Source organism: Dipodomys spectabilis, unplaced genomic scaffold (genome assembly GCF_019054845.1).
Source record: "Dipodomys spectabilis isolate Male_0828 unplaced genomic scaffold, ASM1905484v1 ptg000108l, whole genome shotgun sequence".
In the NCBI taxonomy this organism is placed as follows: Eukaryota; Metazoa; Chordata; class Mammalia; order Rodentia; family Heteromyidae; genus Dipodomys; species Dipodomys spectabilis.
In genome coordinates, this window is record NW_024870785.1 from 21,597,056 (window position 1) to 21,610,498 (window position 13,443).

At 43.8% G+C, this 13,443-nt stretch overlaps 1 protein-coding gene and 1 long non-coding RNA gene across 5 annotated transcripts in view; both read left to right on the forward strand.

Moving 5' to 3' along the window:
- Position 1: 1 nt before the first annotated feature.
- LOC122114370 lies at positions 2-1,086 on the forward strand. Its single transcript, XR_006148572.1, has 2 exons — positions 2-51; positions 344-1,086. It is a non-coding gene; the product is annotated as an uncharacterized LOC122114370 (long non-coding RNA).
- Positions 1,087-3,684: 2,598 nt separating this feature from the next.
- LOC122114364 (integrator complex subunit 14-like) overlaps positions 3,685-13,443 on the forward strand; it is a 39,856-nt gene continuing 30,097 nt past the window's right edge. For 3 of the 4 annotated variants that reach the window (XM_042687504.1, XM_042687502.1, XM_042687505.1), the window contains exons 1-4: positions 3,685-3,760; positions 6,686-6,969; positions 9,465-9,572; positions 11,883-12,038. In XM_042687504.1, the coding sequence (XP_042543438.1) occupies positions 6,748-6,969; positions 9,465-9,572; positions 11,883-12,038 (486 nt within the window). In that variant the 5' untranslated portion in view covers positions 3,685-3,760; positions 6,686-6,747. Of the gene's footprint in view, positions 3,761-3,809; positions 3,825-6,685; positions 6,970-9,464; positions 9,573-11,882; positions 12,039-13,443 lie in introns of those variants that run through there. The other variant, XM_042687503.1, reaches the window with a different exon arrangement.

Sequence of the window (13,443 nt, forward strand, 5' to 3'; positions counted from 1 at the left end):
ATGAGACCAAGAAACAGAGGAAGAAGTCCCTGTGTGGTCACCTCAGAGCTTGTGAGTAGGGATGGTGCCTGGGCCTCTAGGGATGAGCCTAATTGCCTGAGAGCCCTTATTACCCCCCAGGTTGTAAGAATGTCTTTTTATGGTACTATGTGCCAGGCAGTGTTGGTTCTATTGGTGAAAGCACTTGTGCTTAACCACTCTTGGGAAAGACCTTACCTTCTCATCAGTGATCAGTCCAAAGTAAACTTGTACAGCTTCCTCCATTAGAGCCTCATGGAAATTGAACTCCACCTGAACATCCAGAATCCATTCTCAAACTCCTTTACCTATTTCTGTTTCTCAGGTTTTGGCCACCATAGAGCAGCTTCTCCTGACCTCCCAAGAAAGAAGCCCTCGGTGATGTCAAGGATGTTGATGGATGGGGATCTGGAGCCCTCACTGGACTACACAATGCATGTGCATGTAGAGGGGTTGAATGCATTTGCAGTGAGGCCCCAAAAGGTTGTGAGTCCTGTGGATAAGACAGTGGTTCTGAAGCCCACATGTAACAGAGCTGAACTTGTAGGGACCCCAAAGAAAGAAGAAGGTAATAGTGATTGTCTTCCTGTGACTTTCACAGGCAGCCCAGATCAGCTCAAAAAGGGTCAAATCAGCACGCCTCCTGGCGTGCTGGAGGGAGTAGCACACGTGGGGCTGATGGAAAATGTCCCCAGTCTGTGCTCAGGGGAACCAATGAGTGAGGTCCCAACATTAGATGCAGCTCAGGAAAGTGAATCTGTCCTCACTGAACATCTGGACAAATCTGTCCTGCTGCAGCAGAACCAATCTCCAACTGAGAAATTAGAATCTGCCTCTCCAGCCTTTGCTGGAGCAAATCCTCTCTTTCATGAGGAGCTAGATACTTTGGAGGATTCTGAGGCAGAATTTATGTTTGAAGGCAACTTAGAAGCCGACCTAGCCTTAGAGCTTCCCTCCCCTCTCCCTGGGGATATCTCTCTTTTTCTTTTTGTCCTGATTGTTGTAAAATTTGCATTCTTTTTATTCTTCTAAATTTATTAAAGATATATGTTTATGTTGTAAAATTTATGGATGTTGAATACTCTGGCTTTTTTTACGTGTACAATCTGATGTCCCAGACACATGGTTCCTGAGTAAGGGCAAAAGACAGAGTGACCTGGAGCTGTCCAAGAGCACTTACTGGCTATAGAGGGAAGAGTTCAGTGCACTGTGAGGGCCAAGGAACCCAGCCCATGCCTGCATGAGGTGATCAGGCCACTACTAAAGCTCTAGGACATAGCAAACCAGATGTCCTTGAAAGTTGTTCTGTCTATTGAGACAAATGTCAGACTAAATGTAATTTATAGGGGACTTTCTTGTAACAGGGAATTCAAGTGCTTATGCTCACCCATTGTGCTTTGTCCAAATATGTAAGTAAATTTCACCTGAAAATTACATTGAATAGCTCCTTTGGGGGAAAAGTATTTGACAAAATACATAGGCATTAGGTATACTGAAAAGTAAAAGCCATCATCAATAGAAGAAAGAGCACTTACTCAGAGGGACTTACTCAGAGGACATGACAGGTGTCCTGGCTCATCGCAATTATTCTATCTTCCAGACTGCCCTGTCCTTCCTCAGGAAGGAGGTTCAAATCAGCCCCCATAGACAAATATGAAAGACACTTATTCACTGAGTCAGCAAAAGTCAGGAACTTGTAGCATGGCTCAAGTTGTATGTTTAAGCACTGAACAAGGAAATAAGCAAAAGCTCAAGGCCCTGAGTTCAAACTCCACTACTGGTACAAAGGATAATGACATCTAAACCTGAAATGTGTGCAATGGTAGCTTTAATCCAAGGGAAAAGAGATGTATAGAAATGGGAAAATTATATATTAGTTTAAGCAAAAAGGCCAGACTTATACATTAGGTCCAGATATGAAATAGAAAAAAATGAACGAGCTTTACAATGTCGGTGTGGGGCAGGGGAGGGTGGGAAGGATTGGGTGGGGGGAGGGGAGAGGCTGGGAAGGGAAGTGAAGGGTAAACAAAGGAGGAGGCTGCAATGCTTGGTAAGAAATGTATGCATTATGCTGCCCATGTAATTGTAACCCCTCTGTACAGTATGTTCTCAAATAAAAGAAAAGAAAAGAAAAAGAAAAAAATGAAGTTTACCTTCACACATCAACTCCTGGCCATCAATTTTGTCAAATAGGCACAATGCTGGGTTTGAATGATTCATTGCTCTCCATACTAGAAAGTTATAATCTCTAATTAACCCTCAAAAAGAAAGAACTGGGGTCAGGCTCAAGTGGCAGAGCACCAGCCAAGAGCAGGAACAAGTGAAGTGAGAGCAGGAAATTCATGACCCACTACCTGCATAAGAAAACAGCAAAGAAGCCTGCAGACATCAGCTGCTATGCTAAGGCTGAGTCTTTTCTCTCTGGGGATCAGGACATGTAGTATTTTTCTATCTCTACTTACTTCAACCTGAACACTAAAATGAGTCACTAAGATGAGCCTCTGTTGAGACTTTGTGTAACTCTCTTTTGTGAAACACCCTAGAATGTTAATCCCATGTGTCTCATGGACCAGTGATGTTTGGCTCAATGGGTAGATGCTAGCCTTGAGCAGAAAAGCTCAGCAATAATGCTAAGGCACTGAGTTAAAGACCCAGTGCCGACATGCCAAAGAACCTATGCAGTTTACACACATTTCTCAATGGCTTAATGAGTTTTCCATATGTTTAAAGGTAGGGCTTATTTCTTTTTAGTTAAATGAGATAATTCCTAGTCGTATATTCCAAGTTTCATGGTTCCATTCTGCCTTTTTTTTTCTTCAAAAATGCTCTGGAGATAAGGACCATTTCGAATATATTTGTTAAAGCAAAGCAGATTTTTTTCTTCATGAATGAAAGCATTTGATATTTATGCAAATGATTTAGTTGTGGGTGGTCCATGTGTGCATTATTGAAACCATATACAGCTATACTTGAAAAGATGATGCAGCTGACCATGGAGATGGTATGGAGATATTATTGGCTTTACTGTAGAATAACCCATTGGTGAGTGGGGGTGTGGCTGTTCATGTTCTATGGGAGCATGTGGAATGATTTATAAAACACCAAATAGATTCCAGGTAGCCAAATGCGGATCAGGATGATGTGGTACTATGTAGTGAATTGTGAAAGAATAGGAAAAACCTCTTAGATATCCAGATACATTTTCTGAATGGAGTTATGCGGGATTTCTCTGTTTGTCTGTCTGTCCCTCTGTTTGGTCGTGGAGCTTTAACTCATGTGGGCACTGTCTCTGAGCTCTTTTTTCCCAAGGCTAATGCTCTTCTACTTTGAGTCACAGCTCCCCTTCCAATTTTCTGGTGCCCTGTGTCCTGTGTCACTAGATGAAATAAACTGGTGTCTAAGGCCTTCCAGAGGGCTTTGTGTTCCTAGGGCTGTGCGAGGAGAGGGTGGGGCCTCTCCACCCCGCCCCTAGCCCCGCCCCTAACCCCGCCCCTACCCGCCCCGCGGAGAGGAGCTGGGGAGGACGCGCTCCCTAGTGGCCCAGCCGAGCCACAGCCCCGCCCCTCCCCGACCAGCCTGAAGCCCCGCCCCTCCCGCCCCTCCCGCCCCCGAAGCCGCGTCTGCTCCTCTCGCGACGCCGACGGCGCCGGGCTCCCTGGGGTCCCGCGGCCCTTATAGTTCCGGTTGTGGCGCCCAGGCGGAAAGTTGAAGCGGACGGACTGTGGCCGGCGATGGGCTTGGGGTGAGTGGAGGCGGCGGCGGCGGCCTGAGTTCAGTCGGTTGTAGGGACACAGGCGGAGGGTGAGGTGAGAAGAGCCGCGCAGGCCCCGCGCCCGGCCATTGCGGCCTCCCCGCGCCGGCTCTGGGGCGCCATTCCCGGGGTCCCTGCGCTCCGCGACCCGGGACTGCCGAGCGCTGTGTGAACAGCCCCATTTCGCCCCGTTTTGGGCCCCTCTCTCCCCGCTTTCCTCAGGAGGGACTTCCAGGTCTTTTCACTGATTTTAGAGGTTGGTTGTCGGTTGTGGGGGGCACCTCCCGTCGCCGTCCGTATGGAAGCACATTTGCAGCCAGACGTCTGCCCGGGAGAAGGCTGACAGGTAGCTGCGGCCTCCGCGGCGGCTGGGAGACTCAGGCGAGGCCCACGCTTTGAGGCTCGCCCCCTGAGGGGTTTTGTTTGGTTCTAGCGCTGGTTCTGGGGCCTTGAACTCAGGGCCTGAGCCCGTCCCTGAGCTCAAGGCTAGCGCCCTACCACTGGAGCCACACTTGAACATCCCGTTTATTTGGTAGGTTAGTGGAGATTAAAAAAAAAGAAAGTCTCAAGGACTAGGCTTCCTGGCAGGGCTGGCTTCGACCCACCATCTTCAGCTCTCAGCCTCCTGTTGATGACCGGCGTGAGCCGCTGATGCGGGCCTTAGCTGGACGGTGTTCTGTAGAGCTGCTGAGATGCTTCAATCACTTTTCTTCAAGCATCCATCCAACACCGTGTTCTGTCTCACACAGAGAACATGACTAAAGAGCGAAGCAGCGGCGCTGCTACGACATTTTTAACAGGGTTATGTTGCACAAACAACTTTAATAGGCAGAGATGAGGGAGACAAATTTAAATTTGTCTATCAAAATTGTTAAACATTTGGAACTTCTCAGGAGTGAATTTTTTTCTGGTTAGTCTATTAATGTGGAAATCTGAACTATTTGAAACATCTATGTCTATTATGAGGTTTAAAAAAAAAACGCTTTTGCTGTTTAACCTGTGTTCCTAACCCCCTGTTTAAAACATTGTTTTCAGTCACGTTTAATTCTAGTTACTTAGCAAGCTGAGACCTAGAGGATCACATCTCATATCCAACCCAGATGGAATCCTAGAGACTCCCATCTTAGTACTGGCACACTCACAAAATTTTAAAAAAATTCTATGCACAAAAATAAAGAAATAACAAATACAGAGACCCACTAATGTGGATACTACTTGTTGATCCTCTGTTAAGAAACTATAGTGTGCCGGGCACCAGTAGCTCAAGCCTATAATCCTAGCTACTTAGGAGGCTGAGATCTGAAGAGTTAAAAGCAGTTAAAAGCCAGCCCAGGAGCCTGGCGCCGGTGGCTCACACTTGTAATCCTAACTACTCAGGAGGCTGAGATCTCATGATCAAGGTTCAAAGCTAGCCCAGGCAGGAAAGTCTGTGAGACTCATCTCCAATGAAGTACCAGAAAACCAGAAGAGTGGCTATGGCTCCAAGTGGTAGAACTCTAGGCTTGAGTGAAAAAGCTCAGGGACAGCGCCAGGCCCTGAGTTCAAGCTCTACAATGGAAAGGAAAGGAAAGAAGGGGAAAGGGAAGGAAAGGAGAGAGAAACTGTAGTCTGTTGACACAATGAAATAGCATGTAGTTACAAGTAAATGACCCAGCTTAAAAAAAAATACATAACTAAGGAAAGTGGGTTACAGGACTATATGTGTATACTTTGTACAACTTCATAGTCACATTGCTTGTGTCATATACAATTGTGGAAGACTTTAGGTAGATGTAAAAACATTATACAAGGGTAATGTTCACTGTTTGTTTTTTGGAATTCATTTCAAAATGTCTAACAATAGCCAGACTGCTTGCTGGTACAATGCCCAAGCACGGATGTGTGAAATTCTAAAATTCAAATTATAAGGGAGCTGTTGTAAACTTAGTACATAGTGGTTCACAGGAGCCAAATTACATTTTATTTATATATTTATTTAATTTTACTTTGGGGCTGCTATTGGGGCTTGTATTCAGGGCTTCATGCTTTCCCTCAACTTGCTGGTTCATGACTGATGAGCAGACTGGCTCCAAAATGAAAGCCTCTGACCTTAGCTTCCTGAGTATCTAGTATTACAGGCCACCAGCATTAAGCTATAGTGTGTGTGTGTGTGTGTGTGTGTGTGTGTGTGTGTGTGTGTGTGTTTGTGCGTGCGCGCGCTCGCGCGTGCGCCCGTGGGAGCAAGCACGTGCATGTGTGCGCGTGCATGTGTGCACGTGCGTTCATGCACCCCAGTATTGAGACTTAAACTCAGGGCCTGGGTGCTGATCCTTAGCTCCCCTTCTACCCCCGCCTCCCACTCAAAGCTAGTACTCTACCACCTGAGCCACAGCTCCACTTGAGCCACAGCTCCACTTCTTGCTTTTTGGTAGTTAAATGGAGATAAAAGTCTCACAGACTTTCCTGTCTGAGATGGCTTCAAACCATGATCCCCAGATCTCAGCCTCCTGAGTAGCTAGGATTACAGTTGTGAACCACGAGTGTGTATATGTGTGTGTGTGTGTGTGTGTGTATCTCTCTCTTCCCCCCTCTATATATGTATTTATACATAAATGTATATGTGTAAGTATATGTATATTATATAAATAAATACATATTTTATATAACAATTGAAAGTTGGAAGTAAGGCCTACCTTTAATGCTTTTTCCCACTGGTAATAAGGTAGCCCTTGATTCACAGGTGTAGATAGTGTGTTTTGAGCGTGTCTGGGAGTGGTCTTCCCAGTGAATTAGGCTGCTGTCTTCTTTCTCCCAGAATTCTCTGCAGATTGACCTATATAGGGGTTATTTTGCCTTATTTCTGGAAAATTGGTTACAGTTATGGTGAAAAGATACTGCTTTCCTTCTGTGACACTTCTGACTTTTTTTTCCCCACAGCATTTCACTATTTGTAGCTTGTTGTCTGCATTCTGACTGGGCTCGCTTGGATTCTGTTCACCATGCCAACAGTGGTGGTGATGGCCGTGTCCCTCTCCATGACTTGGCCTGTGTCAGTCGAGGGGTCTGAGGAATACCAGCGGAAGCACCTTGCAGCCCATGGGTTGACAATGCTGTTTGAGCACATGGCCACAAACTACAAGCTTGAATTCACAGCATTAGTGGTTTTCTCATCGCTTTGGGAGCTGATGGTCCCCTTCACAAGAGATTATAACACCCTGCAGGTACAAAAAGGAATAAAGACCCAAGTTGATTGGAAAGAAAGCAGTATGATAATAGTGTACTGATTTTAGACCTTAGAATTATTTAATAATAAATATACAGGCACTTAATATGCACAGCTATAAAGCATAATTCATAACCAATAGGTCCTAGGCCTTTCTTTTGTAAAGCTATGAGGTAGAGAAAGGGGTCATGGGGGCTGGGAAGGTGTCTGACTGGTAAAGTGCTTGCCTCGCATTCATGAGGCCCTGGGTTCGATTCCTCAGCACTACATAAGCAGAGAAAGGTCATGGTCCATTTTCTGGAATTCTTAGGAAAGGTGAAGATTTCAGCATACCATGCTTCAGTCCCTAAATTCAACATTTTTTGCCATTCTGCTGTTTTCTACTTTCTCATACAATTTTAAGGTAATGAAAAATAGCCCTTATTAAAACACACACACACACAAAAACTTCTTCTAGAAAGTTCAGAATGATGCTTACTCTCCAACAGATAGTATTCATTTATAGATGCCAAGGTATTATTTTTTTTTCTTTTTCTTCTTTTTTTCCATCCTGGGGCTTGAATTCAGGACCTGGGCGTTATCCTTGAAATTTTTGCTCAAGGTTGGCACTCTACCACTTGAGCCATAGCTCCACTTCCAACTTTTTTGCTGGTTGATTGAGATAAGAGTCTCATGGACTTTCCTGCCCAAGGTGGCGTCAAATGTCGTTAGATCTCAGCCTCCTGAGTAGCTAGCATTACAGGTATGAGCTACTAGTACCCAGCTCAATGTTGTCATTTTAAAATCTTAATAGGTATTGTCTTTCAAAGATATTTTTCTGAGATAAGCCAGATGTCTTTATTTTTTTTTCAAATTCTTTATTGTGATTAAGTGATTACATAATTTCCCAAATTTCACTGTATTGCGAGATAGTGATGCTTAGTTAAAATCACAAACACATTCTAATTTCATGGGGCAAATTGTCTGTCGTGATCTATAATATTTATGGGTTCTGTGAGCTAGCCAGATGTCTTTAAACCATTAATATCTCCTATAGTTCTTAGCACAGTGTCTTGGCCAGTGAGTAGACAATAAGTGTTTCTGAAATTAAACTGAGCAATTAAATAATTGTTGGGCAATTTGGAAATGCAGGATTAATGTAGTTTGAATTTTTAGTAATTTTTTGTTGTTGTTGTCAGTCGTGGGCTTTGAACTCTGGGCCTGAGCACTGTCCCTCAGCTCTTCAGCTCAAGGCGAGCGCTCTACCACTTGAGCTACAGTGCTACTTCCGGTTTTCTGGTAGTTTATTGGAGATAGAAGTTTCACGGACTTTCCTGCCCCAGCTGGCTTTGAACCGCAATCCTCAGATCTCAGCCTCCTGAGTAGCTAGGATTGCAGGCATGAGCCACTGGCGCCCGGCTGAATTCTTACTAATTTTTATTAAAGCTTTCCTTTTATTATCTTGCATCTTTATGAGACTTAAATTTTTTTTTAATTGTACTAGTGAACTCTTTTGGTGGTACTGAGTCTTGAATTCAGGACCTCATGCTTGGTAGGTAGATGCTCTACCACATGAGTCCTACTTCCAACCCTTTTTTGTACTGGTTATTTTCAGATGATAGTCTCAGTTTATGCCCTGGATGGTTTGGGCTTTGATCCTTCCACTTGTGCTTCCCCATGTCAGTGGGGATAACAGGTGTGTGCTACCACACCTAGTCTTTGGTTGAAATAGAGTCTTGTGAATTTTCTCCCCAGGCCAGCCTCTTAACAGCAATTTCCCAATCTCTGCCTCTCAAATAGCTAGGATTACGGGCGTAAGCCACCCCACTCTGCTTGTACTGGTTTTCTTATAAGTTATTTAGCTGAAGATTTTTTGGTGTTTAGCAGTTCTAAAATTTAGAGAATTGCAATGTAATGAATGAGGTGTAAGAGGTAAAAGCAGAAGCTCTGGAGTCAGGCCACTTCTTAAAAATTTCCTCATTTAGGGCTGGGAAGGTGGCTCAGTGGTAGAGCGCATGCCTTGCATGCCAGAGGCCCTGGGTTCGATTCCTCAGCACCACATAAGCAAAAAGAAGAAAGCCGGAAGTGGCGCTGTGGCTCAAGTGGTAGAGTGCTAGCCTTGAGCTGAAGAGCTGAGGGACAACGTCCAGGCCCAGAGTTCAGGCCCCATGACCGGACCCAAAAAAAAAAAAAAAAATCCTCATTTAAAAGTAGGGTGAACAATGGTAGGATGATTAAATCCGTGTAAAGTGCACAGAATGGTGTTTAGGAGATTATGGTTAATAGTCCATACATTTTGGTCATTGCTTTAAGCTTATTTCATTGTCCTTTACAGTAGAGGAAGTCTGTTTTGCTGTGTTTGTGTGTGTGTGTGTGTGTTTTCTGGAATCTATGCCTTGGGGCTTACAGAAACTCAGTGTTCGCTGTATGATACTCAGACTTCGTACAGTTTATATTGGTTTCTAATAACAAAACAGCAGAGAATAATGAGCAATTTTTTTCTCGCCAAATAAGGAAGCACTGAGTAACATGGACGATTACGACAAGACATGCCTAGAGTCCGCACTGGTTGGTGTCTGTAACATTGTTCAGCAAGAATGGGGCGGTCCGATCCCTTGCCAGGTAATGCTTAGTTTTTTTCAATGTCCTTAGTTAATATCATTAACGAGCCAGGCACTAGTGGCTCATACCTGTAACCCTAGCTACTAAGGAGGCTGAAATTCAAGGATTGCTGGTCAAAGCCAGCCCAGGCAGCAAAGTATATGAGACTCTTATCTCCAATTAACCAAAAAAGAAAAAAAAAAAAAAGTAGAGTTATGACTCAAGTGGTAGAGTGCTAGCCTTGAGCAAAAAAAGCTCAGGGACAATGCACAGGGTCTGAGTTCAAGCTCCAGGACTGGCAGCAGAAAGAAAAAAGGAAGAGAAAATATAGACCCCCCCAAACTGGCCTGTAAATCTTAGGTATTCAAGAGGCTGAGATCTGAGGATCTCAATTTGAAGCTAGCTGAGGCTAGCAAGTCCGTGAGACACGTCTCCAGTTAAGTAGCAAAAAGCCGATGTGGAGCTGTGGCTCAAGTGATGGAGCACTGGCCTTGAATGAAAAAGCTAAAAAAGGGCTAGGAATGTGGTTTAGTGGTAGAGTGCTTGCCTAGCATGCATGAAGCCCTGGGGATGATTCCTCAATACCACATCAACAGAAAAAGCCAGAAGTGGTGCTGTGGCTCAAGTGGTAGAGCGCTAGCCTTGAGCACAGAGAGACTCAGAGACAACACCTAGACCCTGAGGTTAAGCTACTAGGAGTGCATGTACACATGCATGAGGACATGTGCAAAACATACAAATCATTAACCACTGTAGTGTTGATTTTCCTCAGGCTCTAACCGCCTACGTTATAACTCCACAAACTACATTTTACACTATTTTGTACAGGTTTTAAAGAAGGCATTAAATCACTGTAATTGTATCACACCAATTTAAGTCATACTAATGTGTTCAGAAAGCAGACCTATGCCTCGAGGGAAGTATTTTCCTGGTAAATTGATGTACTGAAAATTTATATTGTTTCTATAAAGACAAAGGGCTCACAGTAGAATTTATAACTATTCACTGAAGGACGGATCATAATTTTGTGTGGTAGAATTGTAAACATGGAACAATAGTGTCTGTTCTTCATTATCTCAATGTAGCAGTTATTCAGCAAATTTCTAACCATCTCAACTGAGTTGTCTAAAAAGTGAAGAGAATCATAAAGACTTGCTCTTGTGGGACACCAGTGGCTCACACCTGTAATCCTAGCTACTCAGAAGACTAGGATTTGAGGATCTCCATTCAAAGCCAACCCAGGCAGGAAAGAGGAAACTCTCATCTCCAGTTAAACACTAAAAAGTTGGTAGTAGAGTTGTGGGCCAAATGGGAGAGTGCTAGCCTTGAGCAGGAAAAGCTAAGGGACAGTACCCAGGCCCTGAGTTCAAGCTCTAGTACCTGCATTTTTGTTTTAAATGCACAAATTCAAAATACATGGTTTGGTCTTGTCTATGAGGAGAGCAGAGAGAGAGAGAAAGAACGGTGGACAAAAACAGTCATAATATTCAATGTACATATTGAAACTGGGACTAGAAAACTTCAGATGGATAAGTTTGGAGTACATGGAAAAATGATAGAAAGGTTGACACTGATCAAAGTGTATTCTACATATCAGTTGACGTTGAATTAAAACCCTGTGGTATAACTAGTTAAAGATAATTTTAGCCGGGGCAGTGGCTCCCATGTATAATATAATCCAAGTAACTTAGAAGGCTGAGATCTGAGGATCCAGGTTCAAAGTCAGCCCAGCAAGAAAGTCTATGAGGCTCTTATCTCTAATTAACCATCAGAAAACCAGAAGTGCAATTGTGACTCAAAGTGGTAGAGTGTGAGCCTTGAGCAAAAAGAGCTCAGGGATAGCACCCAGGCCCTGAGTTCAAGTACCATGACTGCCAAGAGAAAAAAAAGACAGTTAAAAAAAATAAGCCAGGCATCAGGGGCTCATGCTTGTAATCCTACCTACTCAAGAGGCAGAGATCTGAAGAGCATGGTTTGATGCTAGCCTGGGCAGGAAAGTCTGTGAGACTTTTATCTCCAGCTAACCAGTAAAAAGGCAAAAGTAGAGGTGTGGCTCTAGTGGAAGAACACCAGTCTTGAGCAAAATAGTTCACAAATAGAGCCCAGGCCCTGAGTTCCAGCCCCAAGACTGGCACATAAACAAACAAATAAATCACACAGTTTGCTAGATTTTCACAAATGGAAGCATGTATGTATATCTTTACTACAATTAAGACCTAGAACATACCCATCACCCCACAAAGCTCCCTGCACATTCCTGTAGCAGTGAAAGCAAACCTGGGTGGAGCTGTTGGGCATGTGGCTTAATGGATACTTGTCCTCTGCACACAGGTCGTTCTGGTGACGGACGGCTGTCTCGACATTGGTAGAGGGTCCCTGCGACATTCCCTAGCGACACACAATCAAAGGAGCGACAGCAACAGGTTCCCGCTGCCTTTCCCTTTCCCGTCTAAGTTATACATCATGTGCATGGCAAACCTGGAAGAGGTAATACCTTCTGCTAACTGCTTTTTAGATGGGTTAGGTGAATCCCAGGGCTTTGTTTATTTGTCAGTGTATTGAATGAACACTCTTGCGTACCGTATAACATTTAGATTTGAAAAGACTTGATTTCACATGCTCTTTGACATAACAACACTCACCTCTCCGAGAGTATAGCTGGAGATGCCCATTCTGCTGATGACCATGAAGGGTTGAGATGTTCTCTTTTTTCTGTCCATTCCTCCAGAAATGTTGACAGAGGTATACTTTAGTTTTTTTTTTGTTTTGCGGGGGTGGGCTTTTTTTTTTTTTTTTTTTTTTTAAATTTTATTTTATTTTATTTGAGAACATACTGTACAGAGGGGTTACAATTACATGGGCAGGATAATGCATACATTTCTTGCCAAGCATTGCAGCCTCCTCCTTTGTTTACCCTTCACCTCCCTTCCCAGCCTCCCCCCTCCCTCCCACCCAATCATACCCCCCCCCCCCCCCACCGACATTGTAAAGCTGGTTTTGACATGACATTTTGTACTTCTCATTGTTGCCACAGGTCCACCTGAATCCTTAAAGGACTTGTTTGTCCCCATCTCCTCCACATGTTATACTGACATCAAATATAGTGAAAGCGGGGATTACACTGTGGGGGAGGGACATACAAAGCAACAAAGAAATAATCTTATAAATGCGTTAGAAATACATGCATGAAAGAAACAAAAACATTAAAATACATATTTGAGGTTTAGTTTTCCTAACATCACATTATCTGACTTTTTCCGCTTGACTCATACCTATACTAGATATTGCAAATAAGGGAAACCATGGGACCTATGTTTCTTTGGGCCTGGCTTACTTCACTTAATATAATTTTTTCCAAGCCTTTCCATTTCCTAACAAATGGGGAAATGTCATTCTTTCTGATGGAGGCATAGAATTCCATTGTGTATATATACCACATCTTCTTGATCCATTCATCTACTGAGGGGCATCTGGGTTGGTTCCATGTCTTAGCTATGGTAAATAATGCTGCAATAAACATAGTTGTGCTGGTAGCTTTAGTGTGGCCTTGTTTGTGATCATTTGGGTAAATGCCCAAAAGTGGGATTGCTGGGTCATTGGGGAGCTCTATGTGGAGTCTTTTGAGGAACCTCCATACTGCTTTCCAAAGTGGTTGAACAAGTTTACATTGGGTGGGCTTTTTTTGGAAGGGGGAACATAGGTCTTTTTGTTTGTTTGTTGTAGTGCAGGGATTGGGGCTTAAAATCAAAGCCTGGATGCTGTCCCTGAGCTTTTTGCTCAAGACTAGCACTCTACCATTTTGAGCCACAGCTCCACTTCTGGCTTTTTTGGTAGTTTAGTGGAGCTGAAGATCTCACAGATTTTACTACTCAGGCTTGGCTTCAAACTGCCA